Raw genomic sequence first — 23,932 nt, 5'->3', positions numbered from 1 at the left:
TAGGAATGAAAGAAAACACTGGCGTGATCATGCGCAACAGGTGGAAGGGACGTGCATGCGTAATGTATATGCTGTGCGGCCTCCGCCTACACGCATGCGGATATGCCGCGCACCGAACTGTGGCGCGGTGCCAAGGTTAGTCATGGTGAGCCATGTTTGTAGCATAACTTCTTTTATTCGTTCCCACGATCGCGTTGTCGCTGACGGCGGAGAGGACGGACAATGGAAGCATCATCGTGTCCCATTCGGTGGTCGCGAGTCTACTAACATCAGCAGCAACGTCGTTTTGCGCAAGAAAAAAAAAAAAAAAACGCCTCTGGCGTATCGACTCGCTGAAAAGGATGCGCAGCCGACGTTCGCACAAAAATTAGAGTTCGTGAAAAACGCACATGCGGGGTCAACTGTATAAATCGGAGTTCGTTCTCGGGATGACTTCTTTTACCGATATTTTAGGAATATAAAAATACAAAAACGCGAAGTAATAAACAGCATCGAACCCTTCAGTACCACTGTAGAGAGCTTCCTGAGCACCTTCAAACAAAAGACCTCCCTTGGAATTTCAAAAGGCACAAACTTGAGCATAGAAATGGTGCAAGGCCTCGTTAACTACAAAATTACAGGTGTATAAAAACAAGTTGGCCTGATCTCGGAGCAGCAATCACAAGACTTATGGAAAAGAAGTAGTAAATTCAAAGCATGCCATCACAGTGCCTATTCTGGTCTCTGAAATGCTCCGGGACAGCTTTCAGATTGCCTATGGTTTGTTTGGTCCATCAGAAGTGAACCTGAAGGCAGGCTTTCAACTGTGACGCTTTGGGTGTCAACAACACCACAGTCAAGCTCAGGGCATTGTACTTGAATTACAACGCAAAGATGGTTCAAGTACTTATCACTTCTCTTTTTCTCTTAGCCCTCTTATTGGTCATATCCTACCGACCCTCCACAAAGCACCCATACAGCATCAGATTGCTTCCAGGTGTGCCCACGTTCTAAGCCTTTACGCCTCTGAATGCTTGGACACTATGGAACACAAGTCCAAGCTCGGACCCTGCAACATGCGCTCTATGTTCTTAGTGCACACGAAAATCCTAGTCTCATGGATGGTGCGTCGTTGCAGGGGCCAATCTGACAATGTCAAGTTTCTGAACCTGACCTAGGCAAACATAATTTGCCCGCAGGGAATGATGTAGTCTTGAAGTCACTCAAGGGAAGCAAGCGAACACATAGTGTTGAAGTTTACCTGTCTTTACCAAAATTAGTCCTTACACTTTGCTATCTTTAATTTGATTCAACCTACAAACTTTTGTCACTAGTATGGGAACTCCTTTAGCACCAATATATGCCAACATTTTTATAGGACACTCAGAGCTTTTGAAGTCACCTCCTCTGAAGCCTTGTACCTCTCTTCGCTACATAGACGACATATTTCTTATATGCAGAAGTTCAGTAGAACATGGAAGCTTGAAGCGATGAAAGATTCATGAACACGGGGTGTCACTGGAGCCAACATTTTGACAAGCGGTCTTGTCTTCTTCAATGCTGCAACTTCAAGGTTGCAGCTTTGAAGACGACAAGACCACTTGTTGAAATGTTGGCTCCAGCAATCACCCTTGCTCATGAAATTTTTGTTTATTATATGGGAACATGGCATAAGTGCACTAAGCACATCCATGAATTGTTTTAACAACTCTTACCCTAGTATTAAATTTACCATGCGCCATTGTTCCACTGAAATTATCTACCTCAACACAACAGTATCAATTTAAAGAGAAAAATAAAGACGACACTCTACAGAAAACCAACAGATAGACAACAATACCTCGATTACTGTAGTCATCACCTGCGACACTGCAAGCAAGAAATATTTGTCAGACAGGCGAGACATATAAGAAGGATCTTTAGCGACGATGGTAAATACGTTCACCACTGGAGCAATCTGGAAGAGACCCTAAAGCACAGTCCAACCAGCTGCTAGCATTTATAACAGCATATGAAAATGCACTCCCAAACATAAGCAATATTTCAAATTTCAACAATTCAAGAGCTATTGAGAAAATAGTGATAATTACTGATTATTCAATTCAACTTGGGTATATTAGGACACGCCTACAAATTATGAGCATGTATGACTGGTGACACTTATTGAGCAGATCATAAATGGTTCACTGCATTTTCATGCTTATATAACAAGAGGTTACTGACAGGCAACAAAAGCAATCTTTAATTGAAAGGGAACCAAAGGCTGCCATTGTGAACATTTTATTAATCTTGCAATGTCTGTGACTAAGCCCTTTGTAGGGTGACCCTTTGTGCTGCACACCAATGTTGTCATCTGGTGGAGTTCGATATATGCTTCAAAAAAGTGGGCAGCTTGCATTGTAGCCTGCAGGATGGACATAGGCTGCTTTCTGTGCAAGTTTCACTTTTTGATTATCAACAAAAACACTTTCGTTTCAGGAAAAGCACTACAGTCAGACACAAAGGCTCACAGGAATGAGTTACAATACTGTATCCAATGTGACACATTTGCCAGCATTCGGAATACAGCATAGGTTAACCCCTTCACCGTTTTGAATGAGCTACACTCGTCCACTTGAGATAATATCTCCCCATGAACATTTTGAACGAGACACGCTCGTTTGTGGGCTAGTTTGTGTATCACTTCAGCCAGCTGCGCTGATGTTCCTCGCCTTCCAGGGGCGTAGCCAGAAATTTTTTTCGGGGGGGTTCAACCATACTTTATGTATGTTCGTGCGTGCGTTTGTATGTGCGCGTGTATATATACGCAAGCAAAACTGAAAAATCTCGGGGGGGGGGGGGGGGGGTTGAACCATGTTTGAACCCCCCAATCCCCCTGGCTACGCCCTTGGTTTCAACGTGTGTTGTTGGTCCGTCGACACGAAAAGGGTTTTCTTGTTAGAATCATTAATGTTGTCAGAACGACGAAACCATTGTCAGAATGCTGAAAATTTCTATAGTTCTTCTCTTTTCTTCGATCTTGTTGATTACCAGCAGGTTAGCTACATTTCCCTTGAGCAATTAACAATAAATTTCATTATGATAATTTGAGTTAATTAGTATGTGCTTCAAATTTTTTCCAACAGCGAGAACTTGCTTTTTAGAAGGGAAATATTCAATATGAACTTGAACAACAAATAAGTTTCTGGGAGAAAAATTACGGAAAAAGAAAATGTTGTAGGTTAGTCTTAGGGTGTGTTGCTGCTGGTTCTTCCAAGCACGTATGAGAGGAATGCAAAAGGACGCTCGTGTGTGTGCCTTAGTTTCAATCACCCGGTGATTATCTTACAACAAAGACGCAGAGTAAGCTGTGTGAACAGTATCAAGAAAAGCAACCGTTGCCGGGCAGACATGTCCGCCTGTCACAGCGCAATCACGTTCTCGGCACCTTCATCTGCACTACAGTGTATCTGCACTTTCCTAGATTAACATTTTTGGCAAATAGAGTCTTCCGCTCAAAGGAAGACTGAGCGCGTGCTCCAAATTCAACAGTGTACGTAATCTATCAATTTAGTTGAGTTAATCGCGGAGGCCGTGCGGGCTCTTCGCTCTCTGGTAGCGCCGGTGGCGCCAGGCACCGGCCGCTCACGACACTAGAAACTCTTGCGTACCATGGTACCATCTCTGCCCTCTCTTCCTTTACAACGCTTGCACGCTTGTCACGCACGGGAAATTGACTTGTGCTTTCAAGAAAACCTTCTTGCTGCGTGTTTGCGAACATGGTGAGAAGCTTACTCATGTATCTTATTCGCTGTCCTGTCGGCTTAGAGATGCGACACACTAGCGCACGAGAAAGTGAACATTTATGCCTGCTTACTACTTCTCGTTTGCGTTGACAAAACGTTTTGGTGTATGAACGGTATGAACAAATTCAAACTGGTGTTTATATTTATGTAATGGCTTTTACAGCTGTTCTACTCGTTTTTCAAGTCCTTGGTCGGCAAGGATGTCGTTGTTGAGTTGAAAAACGACTTGAGGTGAGGAGTCTGTCAAGCTGCGATGCGCCTTTGGAATGCTTTATATTGAATTAATCTTTTTTTCTTTTTTGACTAGTATGTGCGGAACTCTACACTCAGTGGACCAGTATCTCAACATAAAGCTAACAGACATCAGTGTCACTGAGCAGGACAAATATCCTCACATGGTGAGTAATATTTGATCTCCGTGAATTATGGCGCGAAATACGACTGCACAGTTTATTCGAACTTGTTGGCTGCTGCATTTCAAAGCTTACGCTGATTTTGTGTGACCAGCCAAGTATGGTTTCAGGGCGAATCTGCCGCATGTGCTAGGAGTGCTGTAATGCGTCTTGTATGTTTTTCGCGCTTGCGAGATCGCGAGGAACAAATCACAGCAGCGCACACTATGTGAAGGGGGAGAAGCAGGCACTTTGAGTTGAACAGCAGATAATAATAACACCAGTGATGATGATGTTTATCTCTTGAGCATTTTACCGAAAGGTCTTGCAAGAGCTCTATACACATTTCTAGAATCTGTCAGGAGAGTTTGACCTCAAGGAACCTCCTGAATTACAGTGATGTAACAGAACCCTTGTGTGAGTTAGCAGTTACTCTAATCGCTATCACTGTGGTTCCTCTGCCTACCTCTTGTTGCGCGTTCATTAAATAAGGTGGCTGGAACTGCGCATGCAGGAGCCCCAAGGAACGACTTTAATTGTAGGAATTCAACATTTTATTGAAAATGACGACTAAAGTTGGAAAGGAAAGTTGTGAGGGAGCATAACAAGGAATGATCACAGGCATTCCGATAATGGAGGAGCTGCTGAACAGGTGCAGCCAAGTGCAGTGGCCACTTTAGGGCACGTCTGCTTCATGAGAGCAAAGCGCTGTCGCATACAGTCTTTTCTGTCTGGCGTTGTTGTTGATGATGATGATGATGACTTTGTGGCCAACCCTTCGCAACGGGTGGACGTGGAATCCACGCCTTAGCCAAACATGAAGCTCTACTTATTACCTGTTTTTTCAGTAAAATGGTAGGAAAAAAAAGAAAAAAGAAAAAAAGGGGGGGGGGGAGAAGAAACAGGAGCCGCTCTGACTAGGCAGCAGTCAAGAATGTCTCGCCGCAACAGCCGCTCGCCAGCATTCGAGGCGGCCCTTTGTCGCTGCGACCGCGGCTCTGTCCACACTATGGTCATCTCCGCCGGCCTGTTCGAAGCCCAGAGCAGTTTCCAGAGAGGCACCATCCGTCATCGCTGGGCCAATGCCCTCACACCGCAGTACCACATGTTCGATAGTTTCGTCCTGTAGACCGCACACACGACACCGCACATCACTAACATCCTTGCTAATAGCCTTAAGGCGTACAAGTGTGCGGAGTGCACCAGCTCTCGCCTCAAATAGTAGCTTGCTGCCAAGAGAGTTGTCGTACAAGTGTACCATGCCAATACTGTTCTTGTGACACCGGTACACCGCTAGCGTCGACTTCTCCGACATGTTGTGGATCCAACGTGCCTCCTCTTCTTCCCGCACTCGTTCCCGCGCCTGTTCCCAGTTACAACATGCGCCCTCTGGTGGCGGGGATCACTTTTGTCTCTTGGTGAGTGGGACTGCTTCTTCGATCGCCGAGGCAGTTGGGTGCCGTGCTTCAGTTATCTTGGCGGGCCCTCTCCTGCCTTCTTAAGTTGTGGCCGACTATAGTATGCTTGTCTATTGCAGTGTGATTACCAGTGACTTTGCATAGATAGGAAACAGCGAAGTGCTTCCTTCCTTGTAGCCAAATTTGACAGCTTGTGTACTCACGTTACCAACAAAGGTGTATGCTAAAATGGCTCATTTTGTTATTCCAGCTCTCTGTCAAGAACTGCTTCATAAGAGGTTCCGTTGTGCGTTATGTTCAGCTGCCAGCAGATGAAGTGGACACACAATTGCTCCAAGATGCTGCTAGGAAAGAGGCCTCGCAAAGCAAGCCATGAGTAGATGCACAGACATATGGAACAAGCAGTGTTACCTTCATCTCCTTGTTTTCGTCATTTGAAGTCTTCATGTGTTGTCACTATGATGTGTGGATAGTTGGTTTTGTTATCTGCTTAGGCATCTTGTAAATAGGAAATCAATAAAGTAAACCTGATGCATGGAGCTCACGTTCTACAAGGAAATCAGAGTTGCTGATTCTTGAAATGGGTTTTCTCGAATAGAGGGGGGGGGGGGCCCTAAACAAAGCTTTATAGGAGTACAGTGAACTGGGCTAGTTGGTGCTAGTTTATTATGTTGCAGCACAACAAGAACAAGAAAAAAAGCTAAGGCAGTCATATGACCGGACACAGCCCTGACTATCAACTGAATCTTTTATTCAAGAAACGTGTTTGGTATACGGAAGGCCAAACCTGCATGCAGTTAACTGCGACATACATGCTTGTAAAAAATTTCAAACTTAAAAGATTAGAAATGGTTCCCACGTGCCAACTTTATAATGGTGATGCCGCTGTATACATAGATGTATACATCTGACTGGACTAAATAGGCCAGCCATATTTTGGCAAACAAAAAATTGTACGTGGCTTTAACTGACATAACATTGTAAAGAACGAAGGACAGCGGAGCTAGAGGAAGCCTCAGCCATGGAGTGCAAGGTAATGCAAAGTTAGGGCGTCACCACTAACATCACACCACCTGCGTGACTGCACATTGCCTTCTCCCATGCCCAACTCCGCCCTACCACCAGTGCCGCTGCTCATCTCCGCTCACCCTCTCCTCCACTAAACTATGCTTTACCCTTCCTCCTCACCATCACTTCCCTTTGCCGCCCCTTGCTGTGCAATACTATATATGGATATGCTATGCTTTCATCTCACCCTCACTTCCATTCCCCACACCCTTGGACGAGGCTATGATATGCTTTACCCTCCTCCTCATTTCCCTTTCCCACCCCCCTTGCTATACTATACTATACATCACTATGCTATGGTAGGAGCTGCTTGGCACATCTGCTAGGCTAGTTGTTGACAGTTTCTTCATTTTTAGTGGACCGCAGGTGAGCAGTGGAGCTTGCCCAATATCCATGGCACATACCCGCTTAGCTTTGCTGCGAACACGGAGAAGAAAGGTTCAAGCCTGGCTTTAACAGAGTAAAAAACACAACACAGGAACTTTCGAAAATTTCCTGAAATAGAGAGAGTAGGTTTTGCTTCGTGACGTTGCAGATGTAGCACCGTGCACCAGAGGCGTCAGGCCTCCCCAACCACTGATCTCCACTATCCCCAACCACCACCCGGTGGAGGGGGGGCTTGGCCCCTTCTGTTCAATACTTGTAATGCTGGAATGAATGTTGCAGGAACTTCAGACTTTTGATCGCAACAACGTCAGGTCCTACTTGACCCCTCTGTACTTCCGGGCAAATGGAAAATCAACGCCTCCGTGCAGTGTCAACTGGCACTAACGGCTCCAACGTTTTGTGGCGAAATTTGAGAGGAAAAGCTTGATCTCTATTTTCTCCGGCCATAATGAAAACAACGTAACACGGTAACACCTTCAAATACTTTTACACCTTGACACGCAAGCGGGACACCAGATCGCGCTCGAAAGCTCAGTGCTAAATTTTGAAGCTCAAAAAGGACTCCCTTTCTTGATCTAGATATTTTAGTGTTTTATCAGTAATATTACGACGTTGATCGAAGTGGCATGCAGTACCGTTGCTGCCTGACACACGTGATCGTTTAAACTAGTGTTTCGGTTTCGGATACCACTGGCCAGCCCCATTGCCATTAACACCGCGCTTTGCGCTTCGCTTCGTTATGTCTGCTGCTGTGTGTGATTTGTGTCGCAGGAAGAGCAAGCAACAGCCGTGCATTTTGCGCAGATCAAAGACGCTCGATCACTTTCGACTCGTCGCCATGTGGTGAACAGCGTGCCACGCGAAACGTGCCATCTGAGGTGTCTGACCGCTGCGTCTCCGAGCGCATAGTGCATCGCCAAGCAGCCGAGGAGGATGCCTTCGACGCGGTGGTTGCGAGTCCTTGATGGACGCTGGCGCAATGAAACCCGTATGGCGCAGGCGTTTACTCCGCTGCTCTAGCGTCTGTGCAGCCGAGTCCACGACTCTGCGCTGGACTGGTTGGGACTGCGTGCAACAAAAATGCGTGCCCTTCGGGTCGAACCGAGATGACTGTTACAGAGCGTGCAGGCATTCGTCAGCTGCTGTTGTGTCCCATCACGTAAGGGCCTCGGGCCCCTACGCAAACACGGCGAACAGCAATGCAAAAGGAGGGTTCCCCCGTTTTTCTGCGGTACCACCAAGGTAGCGTACGCGGAGTATCGTTCAGCCCGCGGGTAAGTAGTCCTTAACTCAGTCTTCCTCCTGTAAACACGCCTCGACTGCTGGGTCAGCTGTTCGAGGAACTGACACGTACCGTTCACGGCGATGCGTATCCAACAACGCGCCAGCGCCGAGTTGATTTACAATGCTATGCTTGTGTCACGATGCGTCCACCGCGCGCTCGCGCAATTGAGAAGCACTGATAAGTGACTTGATATGTTTTTGTTTCTTCATACGCTCGCAATGTTGATTGATGACAGTCTGTAAAGATATGTTTTGCCTTCATAAGGTAAATGTCACGCCCTTGCAGACGCACCTATGCTGGTGTAAAATATGAGGGGAAAATCTGTTGCGATGTAGTACCGTTTTCTCGACCACCTGTTAGCATGATCCCCCCTCCCCCTCCCACTCTCACTTTTTTTTTTTTTGCTCGTTGGCTTAAACGAGCTTGCAAGGCAAAACAAGGCAAGATCGCATGAAAAATGCTGCGGACGGCTTTGCAACTTCGCCGCTAATCAAATATTCCAATTTCCTTAGAAATAAGCTGCAATCTAGAGGCAGCAATAAGAGATGCAATCAATAATTTGCTCGCGCTGTGGTATTCTGCCAAACTAAGCCATTACTCATTTTGGTTTATATGTGTCGTGTCTTTTTAGCTTTCGCTAGGGAGCTTGCTACTCGGCTGATGGCTGTGAAATAATAATAGTAAGCAAACAAATCATTTTGATATTGAAGTACATGTTTACTGCAGGAGTCATGGAAGTGTTACGTTAATTCAGCTTAGACGACCCTTCATCTGCAGCTGTTATGTGCTATGACTTAATTAATTATGTATTTCCTGCTGCTTACACAGGACAGGTACTTGTTCTGTTCGGGTGCCTATGATGGAAAAGTCAATCTGTACACAGCACAGCATATGGAGCTGCTTATGTGTTATCAGGCAAGTATCAATCATTGACAGCTGTTTATTCTTTTGCACCAATCTCTTTACTTTATCTAACTTCAGCCTCAAATCAGCCCCAGTTACTTATCCACATCACGGCTCTATCATAGTTTTTTTTTAAATATTTATTTCTAGTGCAGAGTGGAAGTTATCTCAGATGGATGGTTTGCTGAGCTAGTTGGTAATCTGTTTTCTTGTGAAATAGATATTGTAGTAAGTTGTCTTAAAATGTCAGGAAGTTATCTTATTTAACTGAGATATGCTATGTTCTGCTACATGCCATGTTCATTTAAGTTATTATTAGTCATTTGATAGTGTCCTCTAGGTAAATAAACTAATTTTCAGTGTGGGAGTGGTCGTTACTGTGCTCCTTATTCAATGGTGCTGTGTGGTTTCTCTTGGTGCACATCATTTTAAACCAATATCTGTTTGTTTGACAGTGTCTATTATCTTATTTATTGTAGTCCGTGACTCACTTGGCCATTCAATGATAATTTCAAGCCTACCTAAAATGCCTTCATAAATGAGGAGAAAATGCTTGTGTATGGAAGATTAACATCCGAAGCTGTCGTGCTGAATGATTAATCAACGTCGGAATTTAATCTTGCGTAACACATAGTCATAGGCGTGCGCAGGGTTCCCCATCAGGGGGGGGGGCAAAGGTTCATCGCAGCGCCCCCCACCCTTCTAAGTCAGTGTATGGGGCAGATTTTGCCCCCCCCCCTTTAGCTGATTAGAGGGGGCGGCCGCCCCCCCCCCCCCCTGTGTGCACGCCTATGCACATAGTTAAGGTTATGCACATATATACCCCATATATACCATATGCACATATATACCACATAAAGTGGACGGGAGAATGACTGCCACCGTAGCTCAGTGGTAGAGCATCGGTATTTAAAGGTCACAGGTTCGGTCCCTGCCGGTGGCAAGTTATCTTTTCGTCCACTTTACTTTCTTCACATCTATATCTTACTTACTACAAATAACATCCCCTCTACTTTCCTTGGCATTATTGTCTATTAGTTCTCATTAATATTGTTTCTAACAAAGAAAAACGAGCCCTTGAAAACCATCTCCTTTCCTACATAGTTAAGGTTACAACTTAAAGCATATCCTAGCGAGGCCATGGTATCTTCTGTGATGTGAACTAAAATTAAGGTGTTAGAGCATGTGCTTATTGCAACTTGCATTTGTGTCACGTGCAGATAGCATCCATGGGAATGACGCGCAACATCAATGCAGTTCGTTTCACCAGTGACGGCTCACGTGTAAGTGCAAGTTGATTTTATGAACACTAACTTGCATGTTGGATTTTAACGTGTTATTTTGCATTGACTGCATCCTTGTAGAAGAGTTTCAAAGGTAAAAATGTCGCAAATATAAAATGATAGATAGTCTAAGTGGATATGAATGGATAGATCACTGCTCTGGAGTTTTCTCTTCTTGAATTGGGGTTATTAAGTAGTTGGCCAAGACTAATCTAAGTCTTAGCATGGTAATAAACTTGGCAGTTCATTTGTTTTCTGTGCTAGTATTAGTCGGAAGCAGCACAGGCTACAAGAGCATGAGCACACTTGTCTTTCTTTAATGATGCTTTCTTGAAGACTGGCATTCTAAAAGCTTTCTTATACAAACCACCTTGACTGTCTCTATAAGTTCTTTTGATTCATGAGTTGTTTCTAAAGGCACCGTGTGCCAATGGCTTTTGCTGCACGAAAACCATTGTAGAGCTCTCTTCCACACCTTTCCTGGAAAATACTTGTTTTGTCATGCCCCAACTTCATTGAATCTTCACTCCATCCCAAGACATGCCTTAGTTGGCTGCTGTTAGTCGATGGCATAGTGGGCTTTGAATAATGATCAGCTAGCTGATCTGCATGAGCTGCACTGGCTGTTTTTCTTGGAGGCCTACATATAGTAGGATCACCTGACCTGAGAATGTGAATAAAATAGGAACATACTTTTCAAGAAATTTGCTTACGAGCAGTGGTGTAAATCCAGGTTAATCACTAGGGCGGACACACATCTTGCATGGCAGCCATTTTATTTTTTATTTTTATTTATATAAAAATAAAACTCATGCTTTGAAATAAAATTAAAAAAAAATGAGCATGGGTCCCAGCTTGTGTAATTGCATTGTTCTATTCAGTCTTCTCCGAAAGCAGTCAAGCGGCAGTTGCGATTTCAGTAGTCTCACACAGCTGAATTGTATTAAACACAGGCCTACACACACTACAAAATAAACAGACAAAAAAAAAAGTTGATTGCGCTATACTTAACTCTCAAGCAATTTAGTTATATAGCATTTGAAAGATAATCTCAAAGGGGGACAATGCAAGGGGTGTCCCCCCCAGCCTGAACACAAAGGGGGTCAGGACCCCCATGACCTCCTTGTGATTTACGCCAGTGCTTACGAGTTTTTTTCCATACAGATTCTTGCAGCGACCACAGCCAGGAGGTTGGCTGTGATAGATGTGGAACGTGGGGAGCAAGTTATGACCTACGACAACTGTGAGTATGCTTAATGAAAACTGGCATTTGAGTGGCATTGGTGTTTGTTTTTCTTTCTTTATTTTTTCCCCCTTTTGCAAGCAGTGCTTTACAGGCCTCTTTCGAATAATATCCACCACTGCACTGAACTGCAGTGACCTGCTTGTAATGTTATAGGTGCCAGGCTTGGAGAAGTGTAAATAGAAGGAAGTAGTGTTCATATCCCATAAGTAGCATGTTTTGGTTGGGTCATTGAAGGTTTCATACACAGTCAAAACTCGAATAACAGTGTTGCAGCCAACACAAACACCTTTAGTATATACACTATGTGTATATATTTGTTATATCTTATAGTTTATTGTTCAAGTGAATAAATAGGTGAGAGGAGGAGAGGTTGAGGAAAGGAAAAGGCGCAACTTCTGCAACCCTAATTGGGAGCACGGCTCAGCGCCAATAAATAGGTGAGATGTGATGGAGCTCTGTGCTGCAAGCAACACCCTCGACACGGGGTTGTAATGGCAGCAGGTGTAGACTCACAGCTGGACTTCTGTGTGTACGTCTTAGTTTTTTATGTGTTTGTCAAAAGTATTGCTCGCAGCGTAATGTTGCAACATATCGTACAACCACTTGACCCTCTACAGCACATTATTAGGTGAGACAGATGACCACAGCTGATGCGCAGTCTGTCCCCTCGCAGGTGCCTACGACACTAAGGACAGAGCAAGCCTGGCCGCTGACCCCATCTGCCCAAAACATGGCTGTCTGCAGCTCAGCCAATGGAAAGGTGCACACGAGATCCACGTCACTGTCACTCCAGTGGAGAAACATTTGCAAACCGTGCAGCTCGCTGTGCGAAAATGCCTTGTTGTTGATTCAGTTTGTTCTGTATAGCTAATTGCTTTTCTAAATTCACAGCCAAACATAGAGTGGCACGGGGCATGCGAACTGCATCTCTGGATCTGAATTTGCTTCATTTTTGTACCTCCTTCATTGTATGATACGTGAATTTTATACAGGATAGGTGGTGACCTAACTATTGTTTCACAGTTTCTTTAGGTCGGACGATAAAAAATACAAGATTTGACCAGAAGAGTGGATGAGGAATAGAAGATTTTTAGAGCGCTGACAGACTATAAATATTGTCTAACAGTTTGGCAAGTCACTACAAGCAGATTCAAAAAGCTAATGTTAATAATGCCGTGCCTGTCATTTCTTTTTTCGTTTGCTTTTTTTCTGTGCAGGGGCTGACTCTTTTTGACCTTCGAATGCCACTGCCACTTGACTTTGTGTATGATGTAAGTCCTCTGATATTCTTTTGCTTTTCTATGTGATCTTATTGTGTGAAGACAAATAGGTAAAAATATAGATGCCCTCACAATGACATTCACATTATTAATATTAAAACGTGATCTAGTATCATAATATTGTGACAGTCCAGATAAGGGACAGACACCATAAATGATGAAGATATGGAGGACGAGGGAGCTATACAAGGAATGCATTGGGTTTCCTTACTCCACTAGAAGACTAAGTGTGCCTAATAATCGTAGATGACTACTGCTTGGTTTTCAGCTGCACGACAATGCAATCCGGGACCTGCTGTTCTTGCACAGTAGCTGGCCGTTTGTGCGTAGTCACCAGAGCACGGTGCTGTCACTCTCTGCTGATGGTGTCTGCAAGGTGAGCTGCTCACACTGTCGCTTTTTATTTCTGAGCCCTTGACCAGGTACTGGCACTGCAAACAAACAAGTTCATTTTGATTTAAACAGCCCACAATAAAAGCTAGGACGAAGAAAGAGTAACACACAACAAGCGCTCACTCGCAACTGAATGATTTATTTATCGTTACACCCAAACATATACAAAACATAGTTGGCTATTTCCCTAACATGGTGAGATTAGTGGTAGCCACATTGCTAATCAGTTCTGTGGAATTCTGCCATGTGGCGAAAGGGTTAAGGATGGGAAATTGACAACCACCCATTTTTCGTACAAAGTCACAAGGCCCCAGAAAGGCGTTAATCCCGGGTTCGATCCCCGGACCAGAACGAATTTTTCGGCAACTGAGAAGCTTTCTTTCTGAGAAATCCGTATGGATTTCTTTATGGCTTCGTACTAAAAATGGGTGGTTGTCAATTTCTCTTTCATGGTAGCCACATTCTTTAAAGAAGCGGTGTGTTCCCTTAGTAAAGTAATAATACAGCATTTCGTTTGTCCACTGTACAAGTTGATCATGTTTTGCTTTGCCTCATGGTGATCGTGTCTGCAAAGTATGAAGCAGCTGTATGATGTGAAAGCGGTTGCAATTTTTAACAAAAGGCCACACACCCTCCTTGTTAAGTGAGCCATGCTTCAGGAAAGAAAGTGAGAAGCACGCATGTTCTAAGACAGAGGCATCACTGACCATGATTCGATCCACCCTTTATATATGTTTGTGTACATACAAAGTATAAAAATATGAAGGGGGCGGGAAGAAGGGGGTCTTTGGACCCCCGAAACCATTCCCCTCACCATGCCAATACAAGCAAGATATCAATATTGGAACATTGTGGGCTGTCTGTCACCGCATGCAGTTGAATTAGCTGGTTCAGCCGGATGGAATACTGGGCGAGTTGGTGCAGATTCATCGTGGCTAACAGCGCGAAAAACACAGACGAAGATGAGAAGTGGACACGACACAGCACTGACTTTCAACTGAATTTTTATTGAAGAAAACGGAACAGAACACCTCGTGACTAACCCGGCCTTGGCCATTCGACTAAAGAATACACTATGCACCTAAGCATTCTTAAGTACACATATAGAATGAGAAAAAAGTGGGAAAAAAAAAAGAAAACGTAACCACGACCCAAAACCCGGCACGAGGTAACATAAGATCCTCATCCACTACCTAATATGGAAAGTTCGTTATACAGTAAGGCAATGGATGACTGGCAGACACATTGAAACCCGTTCTTATTTATAAAGAATGCCTCCATAATCTCTTCATAGTTTGTCTGGGTGCCTGACGAGCACGTTTGTTTTATGAAACAGCGGGTGCCACTCACAATCGTGACAATGCATCAGTGTTGCGGAATGGGCGCCTCCATTCCATTCCAATTCCATTCCGGGGAATTATAACTTACCACAGTTCCATTCCTTTCAATTCCATTCCTGTAATTCCTCATTGTAGGAAAGGCACCTTGATAGTTTTATCGAGTTAAGAATGAACATAAAGCTGATGTCATCAGATGCATTAAGAACTGGAAAAGTACGCAAAACACGTTACCAAGGTCAAGTGATAGTACCTTGGTGACATATCTGCTGCAGTACGACCACCCCACTAATTCCCATAGCGGCAGTTCTCCCGCTACCTATAGCGTTTGCATGGTCAGCAAGTTTGAACGAATGGTGTTAATATTGTTTAAGCTTAGATGCGTGAATGCTAAAATGACGACATTGCGTATTTTTATGCTGACAAAAGTAGTGCTCAAGAAGACTAAGCAGTTTTGCCATGCGTCTGGAGCGCCTAGACAGGGGCACAGTATTGCAAAAGGGTATACCGCCGCCGTAGTTCCGCACGACGGATGCCAACGGCACAGAGCCGCGGTTACGCGAAGAATAGAGACAAACTTCGGAGCAACACGGTCTATATAAGGACAGAATTGTGGTAGGCGCGTTGCTTATAAATGTACGGTGCTTTGTAATCAGCCAAGCCATTTTGAAAATACTGCTTTATTATTAAATTCGAGGCTCTGACTTACTAATGGTTGAAGTTTGAAAAACAGTGCATAGGACGAAAACGTGCTCTATTTTTGGAAAAAGACCTAATTCCATTCCCATTCCCGTTCCATGCAAAAGGCGCTTAATTCCATTCCCATTCCATTCCTCCAAGCGTTGTCCCCATTCCATTCCGGGGTCGCGAAAATGTGGAATGATTCCGGAGTCATTCCGATTCTGGAGTGGCAACTCTGCAACACTGCAATGCATAGACAAATGCGAATGCGCAGAGACTTTCAGTGAACTGTGGTGTTCCCTCAACCGAATATTCAAATACCGCCCAGTATGACCTGTGTACTGACAACCGGATGAAAAAGGAATTAAATACACAATGTTCTGGATGCAAGGAACAAACTTCAGAGCATGTTTCATACAGCATTACTGATCTGTTCTACTCCCTTTTCTGTCTATGCACCCATTTAATGCCTGGAAAGTTCATTGTCTCCAGCGCTGTAAACAAGTAGTATAATTTTTAGAGCAAAATAACCCTGGGGGCTGCTTGGGCTTTAGTATAGGCACAGAAGATCTATATTATTCTTTGCCGCATGCACAGCTATTGAAGTTCGTCAAGGACTGCATCTAGGGGCAAAGGAGTGAGTTAGGCTTCGTCGATAACTGCCATATTCCGGTCGCTGGCTTCCTAGAGCTTCTGGAATTTTACTTGAAGTACACGTTCGTTGAGTGGCAAGGAAAGACAGTTATCCAAAGGGCTGGAGTTTGCATAGGTTCCTGCGTAGCGCCTGCATTGAGCAACATCTCTCTAAGTTCCGCTGATCGTAAAATTAAAAGTAACCTGGGTGACTTATTTCGCACATTTTCCACTATTTGGTTTTTATCGGCATGCTTAACTTCCCGAGGTCCATTGTCAACGTTGTGAACGTGTTTGAGGAACAGGGACAAGGTGTTAGGTTTACTTTTGAAGTTTTAGAGAAGGAAGAGTTGCAGTTCCTAGACCTTAGGCTCTCCTTCAAAGCAGATCATGTTTGTTGGTCTTATCTACCGAGGTCAAAGAAGTCTTCTTGACTTCAGGTCAGGGCACTCCGGATTGATTAAACAAGGTATCGCAACCTCCGCTGTAAGGGCCGCCCTCAACAAGTGCTGTCCCCATCGCATGCCTGACAGCGTTCAAAATCAGGTGGCGAGGCTGCGTGAAGCAGGTTATCCTAATTCTCTTATTTCTATGACCTGCGATAAGTTGCTTCTGGGGCAGCCCTCAAAAATGAGCGATAAGGAAGATTATGGCTGTTTTCTCTGTACCCATATGTTCATTTCTTTTCACAGATTAAAGAAAGTCGCATCTAAGTTTAGAATAAACGTTGGTTTTTCAAGTAAACCAAGCCAAAGGAAATTTGCCAGGAATTAGGGACTTTTAGCTTGTATGTATATTTCTTTGCATTACCGTGTTACGAGATACCGAATGGACTCTGCGCATGCGCGAACCTTTACGGAACGCAGAGGCTTGCGGAACGTAAACTACTCGCCTGTTAGGCTTTACGTTTACGGCCCTATTTCGCAAATCCACCTTTGTTCATGGCTACTCCGCTTTGCAGAGACTCCAGCGGCCGAGTCAAAATAAGCCAAAGTGCGAGCGCCACTTGTGATCACCTTGTTTCAGCCGGATTACGGAGACTAGAGCGAGCTAGAATACCGAATCCCTAAATGTGAGAGGCCTAAGGCGTCTGACAGGCTGGATAGGTGGCGCCATCTAGCGGGGCAAGCACAAAATTGTTACTGGAGAAACATCGGTCATTCTACTTCTAATGTAAATGCCTTGCAGCGGCATAATTACGAATGAGTTGCCTTCTTAATAATTCTTTTCCCTCAAAATCACTAGGCGAAAACAAACGCGTCCATGATTATGGTTGCACGAAGCGTCACAAGATGTCGACACCATCGTCCGGTAGCCCGGAATTGCCACACCCCTTTGAGTATACCAGGATACTGCAAACGCTAAAAACCTCTTTTATGATTTTGAAGCAACAGTAATTCAATACTATCTAAATTATATGTAGTTTAAATGCAGTTATCATCACCATTGAGTGGTTTGTGCAAACGTAAACGTTTACGTACGTACGTGAAGATTTACATTTGCTTAGCTAAAAACTTTACTAAAACTCGAGTTCCGGTAACGCGGTAAACGTAATCCGGTAACACGGTAACGTAAAGAAGCATACGTTCAAGCTGAAACTCCCTATTAAATAGGCGCGTAGATAGACAGAAAAGGGAGTAGAACAGATTAGCAATGCTGTATGAAACATGCTCTGAAGTTTGTTCCTTGCATCCGGAACATGTAGTATTCAATTCCTTTTTCATGCGGTTGTCAGTACATAGGTCAGACCGGGCGGCTTTTGAATATTTGGCTGAGGGAACGCCACAGTTCATCGAAAGGCTTTGCACATTCGCATTTGTCTATTCATTGTCGTGATTGTGAGTGCCACCCGCTGTTTGATAAAACAAACATGCTCTTCAGGCACCCAGACAAACTATCAAGAGAGATTATGGAGGCATTTTTATAAATAAGAACGGGTCTCATTGTGTCAGCCAGCCATCCATTGCCTTACTGGATAACAAACTTTCCATATTAGTAGTGGATGAGTATCTTACGTTATCTCTTGTCGGGTTTTGGGTAGTGGTCACCTTTTTTATTTTTTATTATTTTTTCGCATTCTATGCATGTATTTGACAATGCTTAGGTGTGCAGTGTATTTTTTAGTTGAATGGCCAAGGCTGGGTTAGTCACAAGGTGTTATGTTCCTGTACTGTATATGATATTGTTTTCTTCAATAAATATTCAGTTGAAAGTCAGCGCTGTGCCGTGTCCACCTCTCATCTTCGTCTGTGTTTTTCGCGTTGTTAGGCCCGATGAAGCTGGTTCACTCTCACGCTGTCATTATCTGCTGATTTATACCATTTTCTTACCTTCTTAAAAAAATGCTGCTGTGCCGTCTAATGGGCTATTGTCAACGGTAGGTAATTAGAGCACCTGCCTGGGGCATGCGAATGCCCCAGCCAGGTGCAAAAGTAGACTTTTTGCTAGTGAGCTAGGTTTTCAGGTGGGGTAACTGCTATTTACATTATCAAACAGATCTTCAATGTGTTCACACTGACATACAACCATAGGTCGGCAAAAAATGTGGAGCTCACTCAGACTCACTCAAGAAATATATTTTGTGCTTAGGGACCACTCGGACTCAGACTCGCCAAAATTTTCCTCAACCGGACTCACTCCGACTCAGACCCACAGCTCGATCCGAGTCTGAGTGAGCCTGTGTGAGTCGACCCATGAGTGCATTTGCCGAGCTATGCATACAACCATTTGACAAGTGGGTATGAATGAAATAGGGGGATTATGTCCCCACTCATTTGCAAATTGATGAGCCTTAAGTACAATCTCAACTAAACTCAAACCTTGATATAACGAATGCGGATATAACGAATTATTGGTTTTAAAGAAGTAAATGAAAAATAGTCCTGTCATTAGATACAGTGTTGTGAATGCATGTTTATAATGAATTTTCGTATATAACAAAGTTATTTTCGTCTCAGATGTGATTTTGTTATAATGAGGTTATAGTGTAGCATAATTGTACAAACACCAGAAAAGCTTGCATCATGCTCAGAACTTGCTTAGAAAACTATTTGAAACTATTTTAGGTCATATTTGATTGGTATCATTGCTGCGTGATTTGTATTTTGTTTTGTGCATTTTATTGGTATTTGGCTTGGCTTTCAAAAATTGCTGTTCAAGACCTGTTGGACACAAACTTTGGGCACACCAGTCTGCATGTATGAGCTACATGGACTGTGGAATGGTCTCTTTCTGTCGTTAATTAGCGTCACTTGCATGTTACTCATCCATCATTGAAGGTTTGTACAGCTGTTGTAAATGCTTAAAGGCCAACTCCGGCGATTTTTCGAGGTCGATGGATCTCAATGAAATTCGCTGGGTACGTTCCTTTGCACGTTTCCGTCATTTATGCCAAATTACAGGCTTGAGACATGCGCAGATTGTTTGCAAATGAATTTTAAAGATTGTCTGCAAACGCCCTCCTGGCTTCCAACAATTACTGGCAACATTGCGTCTGTGACGTCAGTATTGGGAAGGTGGCGGAAGTGACGCAGCCGAGGGCACTGCTAACTTCGGCGCTTCAGCCGCTACAGCGAACGTCTGCTGTGCACAAGGCGACAGACAGCGTTGGTTTGGCCGGCGCTTCGCTGGTCGTCCCGGCTGTTACAGTTTTCATACTCCGCGCCGGCGTGACCGGCATGCCTTGCACGACTTCCGGTTCGTTCGTAACAACGTCTACGTCATACGTAGACAGTACACTCGGTTGGGTTTCGGTTTCGGTGTTGCGCTTTTTTGCTTATTTAAAATTATTCTCCAATTTGCCGAGTATTTCTGCTATCATGCCCATAACAGGAGCGTCTCAGGAACATAAAAGCACCATTACTTTGACATGGCCAAAAAATCGCCGGAGTTGGCCTTTAAAAAGAGAAACACATGAAACGTTGGCCCACTGGTCCTTCTTTTGTATTGGGGGACATGAACACTACCTTTGAACTGATGCTGACAACTTTTAGCTGTGCAGTTGCACATGTGGCCAGATGGTGTGAATAACGGCATCCTCATTCTGATGCACATGAATGGGTGAACATTGATGTTGTCCACTGTTCCAGGTGACCACGTTGGACGGCCGGTACTTGCACGGATTTGAAGTGGGCCACGGTGCGAACTCGGTGGCAGCTACTCCAGAGGCCTATGGCTCAGCAGCTGAAGATGGCTTCCGCAGTGAGTGCTTGAATGCTGCCCTTTTTTGGATCGTGTTCTGCTATGGTTATCTTGTAGGTAATGTCAGTATTTTCACTTTCAACAGCTTCATATCTAGGTGTGACTTGTTTAATCTCATGGGGAGAAGTGACAACAGGGTAACATAGAAAAATTATTATGGTGTGCAGTCCATGCTCTATGCCCCTGTCCATATTTCTGCAAACATCTGTCATGTTTGTATGTGGAATATAACTACTGTATTGCACAGTGTGCATTTTTATTAAATGTGGTGTTCATATTGCTCGACTAGTTTGATTTACCTGACCATATCTCGATAACTACTTATTTTACTTATGTAGATGCAGCCTGTGTTGCTGTAGCTACGAGTGCACGTGCTTTCGTTCACCCTTCTGCAATGATTGTGTTGTGCAGGTGTGTTGCTCGTAGGGGGCGACACAGTATCGGGATACGTGCCAGACATCGGAGTCCAAGAGAGGCTGTGCGAACATGGCAAAAATTCCGTGTGGAAGCTGCGGTACACCTCCAACGGAGGCCTGCTATACACCGCTTGCAATGGCGGCATTGTCAGGAGGTGAGAAGGCATTTCAGCAGTGTATTTTTTAAACTGTAAGTGTTGGATGTTTTGAGCACACCCAAGTAATGGCTGAAGCAACTAGGGCTTGGTAGAGGGGCAGGTTTCCTTTTTTCAGCATTAACCGGGCGACCCTAGGCAAAACACCGAAAGTGGACTTCAACCTAAGCCATCTATGTCTTTGTGTGGAACTTGTACAGACAGTTTTCATCAGATTGGAAAAGGAGCCACATGGTATATTTCCGCTAGATTACTAGTCTGGTGCCACTGAAGCCAGAGATTTCGCATTGATCCTCTGACATAGCTTTAAAAAGAAAGCGACTCCTTCCCTAATCCAACAAACTAGGCATGTGCGAATATTCGAGCACTACGAATATTCGAACGAATATTGAAGTATTCGAATTGCTTCGAAACGAATTTGAGTTATTGGAAATTTCAAAGTATTCGAAATGAACGAATAGACATGTAAACTGCATGTGACCCCCTGTAAAGCTGGTTTCACTGCAGTGGAGGGGTGCTGTACCATGAACACACCTATCCAGGGAAAATCTGCACTGCCGCAAAGTCCCACTTCAAGGTTAAATGAACATATTACCCCCACATCGAGTCATCATTTTTTAAGTTTAAAAGCTTGTTATACTGGAATATATGCTCTAAGTATACCAAATTTTAAAACAAACCACATTTTACTGGTTATCATTTGCATTCTACGAAAAGTCAAATTCAAAGTTGCTTCCACTTCCTTTGAACCAAAAAGAATGACATTTGCGCATGCCTTGTTTCAATTTTTAAAAAATATTGTGCAGGTTAGTTGGGTTGGGTCATGACAAATATGCTCATTTTTCTTTATAATATGTTATATATACTTTTCGAATTCAGTTCGAAATTGTTCGACCAAATCAATATTTGCTTCGAACCTAAAATTTACTATTTGCACAAGCCTACAACAAACAATGCTTGATACGTATAAATCAGTGTTGGCTGGAGACTGCTCTATGAAAGGGGCTAGTCAATGGCTTTTCATACTTGCTTATGCGCTACCGTGTTACTAAAAACACATACAGATGGGTGTGCATGCCACTTGTCTGTAGTGTTTTTGGCAAAATGCTAGCGCATAAGCAAAAAAGGCTGAAGATAGTAGTTAGTCAAGGACTCCATACTCAAACTAAAAATTAAGCGAGAAAAATAAAATATATTTCTTGCTCTGTTACCTACGACACTCATCCAAAAGTGAACGAAGTCAACTGGGGCAAAGCTATGGGGTGTGTAAAAAGCTAGTTTCATGAAGCATAGATACAGGATAGTCTCCATGCAAAGTATTGTGTTTGAAATATAATTGCATGGTTCATGAAAGGCCAGCAAGCATGGGCATTTTTTGATACTGAAGCTGTGAAAAAAGAAACTCAATTACCTTGGTCAATAGATTGTACTAGTATACAAATAAAACGGGCAAAAACGGCACGAGGCTGGTCACCATGGGCAATACACTAACAGATATACTCTTGTGATTACAAAGGAAATAACCATGTAAAAGGGTTGCTGTAATATGAGACAAACAACGAAAAATAACTTGGTTCTTGGGCTGTTTGGTTAATACCAGACAGTTTCCGATATACACTATCTGAACCTAGGATTCTTTGCAGGCTGAAATGTAGTAGCAGCTAGCCCTTGGGAAGCTTGCATACATGAATTCTCTAGATTTCAGTGTACGTAAAAATCTAAAGAATCAGTGGTGCCAGACTGTGCCATATGGCTAAACTGTGCTAACTACACAAGCGCTCAGCATCTTGCCAACGGTGAGCAGCATTTGGCTTGCTTGGTTGAGTGTTGATGCCTGCTGTTTTGCCACGGAACAATTGTGTTCATCTCGAGTGAGCCACTTATAGTGTCCACAGCAAGTGTTCCTATCTTCGTTTTATATGTTTAGCAAACGGCAGCACCTATGGTGACCACTTCTCGCTCGTGCTGCGTGCAGGTACCGGCGCTACCCCGATCAGCACAAGTTCCTGGGCGAGGTGCTCTGGCACGAAGCGAACATTCAAGACATGGATCTGTCGCTGTACGATGATTGTATCCTTTGATGATCAGCTAGGATATGTCTGCTGCTCGGGTTTTCATCATCTCAAGTGCCGAGGCTTTCAGTCTATGCCACTGGATGTTTCCACTTAACTCCTGTTGCGCAGGCACAATAGCATTTTACAGAGGGACCAATTTAACACTGCATCATTTGCAAGCAGTTCTTCCTGGAACTATAATGAGTAATTTTTTTAGAAAAATCATTTAGAATGAAACCTGCACACGACTGGTCACGTGAGGTGGTGTTATGCCAACAACAACCGTGAACAAGGTAGCCAGTGTGATTCCAGTAGATTCCAGTTGCAATTAAGCAAGGTAGAGCGAGTTTGACCGCTGCTACACTGCCCACCTAGCAAGGGACGTCTTGCCGTGTGTCTTTTTTGCACTGGTACATCAGACAAAGCAACCCATCAGTTGGTGTCCTTGACCGAGTCTGGCAGACTTGATCACCGCATCCAAGGACCGCTCAGTGGGGGTACTTCCACTTGGCCCACCTAACCACGGTTGGACGGAGTACTGTGAGCTCTGCTGAGCCTGCCAGCAGCAGCTGCAGCATGGCGTTTGTTGCTGATGCAATGAAGAGTGCATAAATTAAAGAAGCAAAAGACTTGCCACTCATCAACTTCTCACAGCTATGCCTCCATTTCCATTTACTATTTGATATCACCAGCATTTGAATCCTGCATCCTGGAGTCTGTGCCTCTGTTCCTTGCACAGAATAGCCTACAAGGGTGAGGCTAGTCTAAAGTAACAACTTATTTGCTAGTGCACAAGGTTGTTTGGTTGGAGAACGCAGTGTGGACTAACTGGCCTTGTAGGATTGCCAAGGAAGTCGGATTTTACGGGGACTGATGCAAGAAGAGGAAAAAAAATCACTGGAGCCGCTCAATTTTGTATCAAGGCCAAGGAAAGGAAGGAAAGCATCTATGTGTTCTGACATGTTTTAGCAGCCATGCTCCATCACACTAATGTACACTCAAACCTCGTTATAGCGAACTCGGATATAACGAATTAT

At 44.0% G+C, this 23,932-nt stretch overlaps 2 protein-coding genes across 2 annotated transcripts; both read left to right on the top strand.

Annotated features, from left to right (window-relative positions):
• The first annotated feature begins 3,620 nt into the window (after positions 1–3,620).
• LOC125756123 (U6 snRNA-associated Sm-like protein LSm2) lies at positions 3,621–6,116 on the top strand. The gene is made up of 4 exons (XM_037646105.2): positions 3,621–3,740; positions 3,928–3,995; positions 4,072–4,162; positions 5,825–6,116. The coding sequence occupies exons 1-4, from the start codon at positions 3,738–3,740 to the stop codon at positions 5,948–5,950; spliced, it is 288 nt and encodes a 95-aa protein (XP_037502033.1). The 5' UTR covers positions 3,621–3,737; the 3' UTR covers positions 5,951–6,116.
• A 1,620-nt stretch (positions 6,117–7,736) lies between these two features.
• LOC119376176 (uncharacterized) lies at positions 7,737–23,548 on the top strand. Its single transcript, XM_049411368.1, is given in 12 exon segments — positions 7,737–8,303; positions 9,143–9,233; positions 10,442–10,500; positions 11,665–11,743; positions 12,420–12,472; positions 12,474–12,506; positions 12,964–13,017; positions 13,295–13,402; positions 20,159–20,270; positions 20,682–20,841; positions 22,817–22,911; positions 23,358–23,548. Coding segments are annotated over 12 exon segments (1,011 nt in total). The 5' UTR covers positions 7,737–8,228; the 3' UTR covers positions 23,450–23,548.
• The last annotated feature ends 384 nt before the right edge of the window (positions 23,549–23,932 follow it).

Source organism: Rhipicephalus sanguineus, unplaced genomic scaffold, assembly GCF_013339695.2.
Source record: "Rhipicephalus sanguineus isolate Rsan-2018 unplaced genomic scaffold, BIME_Rsan_1.4 Seq1108, whole genome shotgun sequence".
Classification (NCBI taxonomy): Eukaryota; Metazoa; Arthropoda; class Arachnida; order Ixodida; family Ixodidae; genus Rhipicephalus; species Rhipicephalus sanguineus.
The sequence above is the reverse complement of the archived record's forward strand: the minus strand, read 5'-3'. Positions and strand labels throughout refer to the sequence as shown.

Coding starts and splice junctions, on each gene's coding strand:
- LOC125756123 (XM_037646105.2), top strand. Junction 3,996..4,071: donor GAGTTGAAAAACGACTTGAG/GTGAGGAGTCTG, acceptor TTTTTTGACTAG/TATGTGCGGAACTCTACACT. Junction 4,163..5,824: donor AGGACAAATATCCTCACATG/GTGAGTAATATT, acceptor TTGTTATTCCAG/CTCTCTGTCAAGAACTGCTT.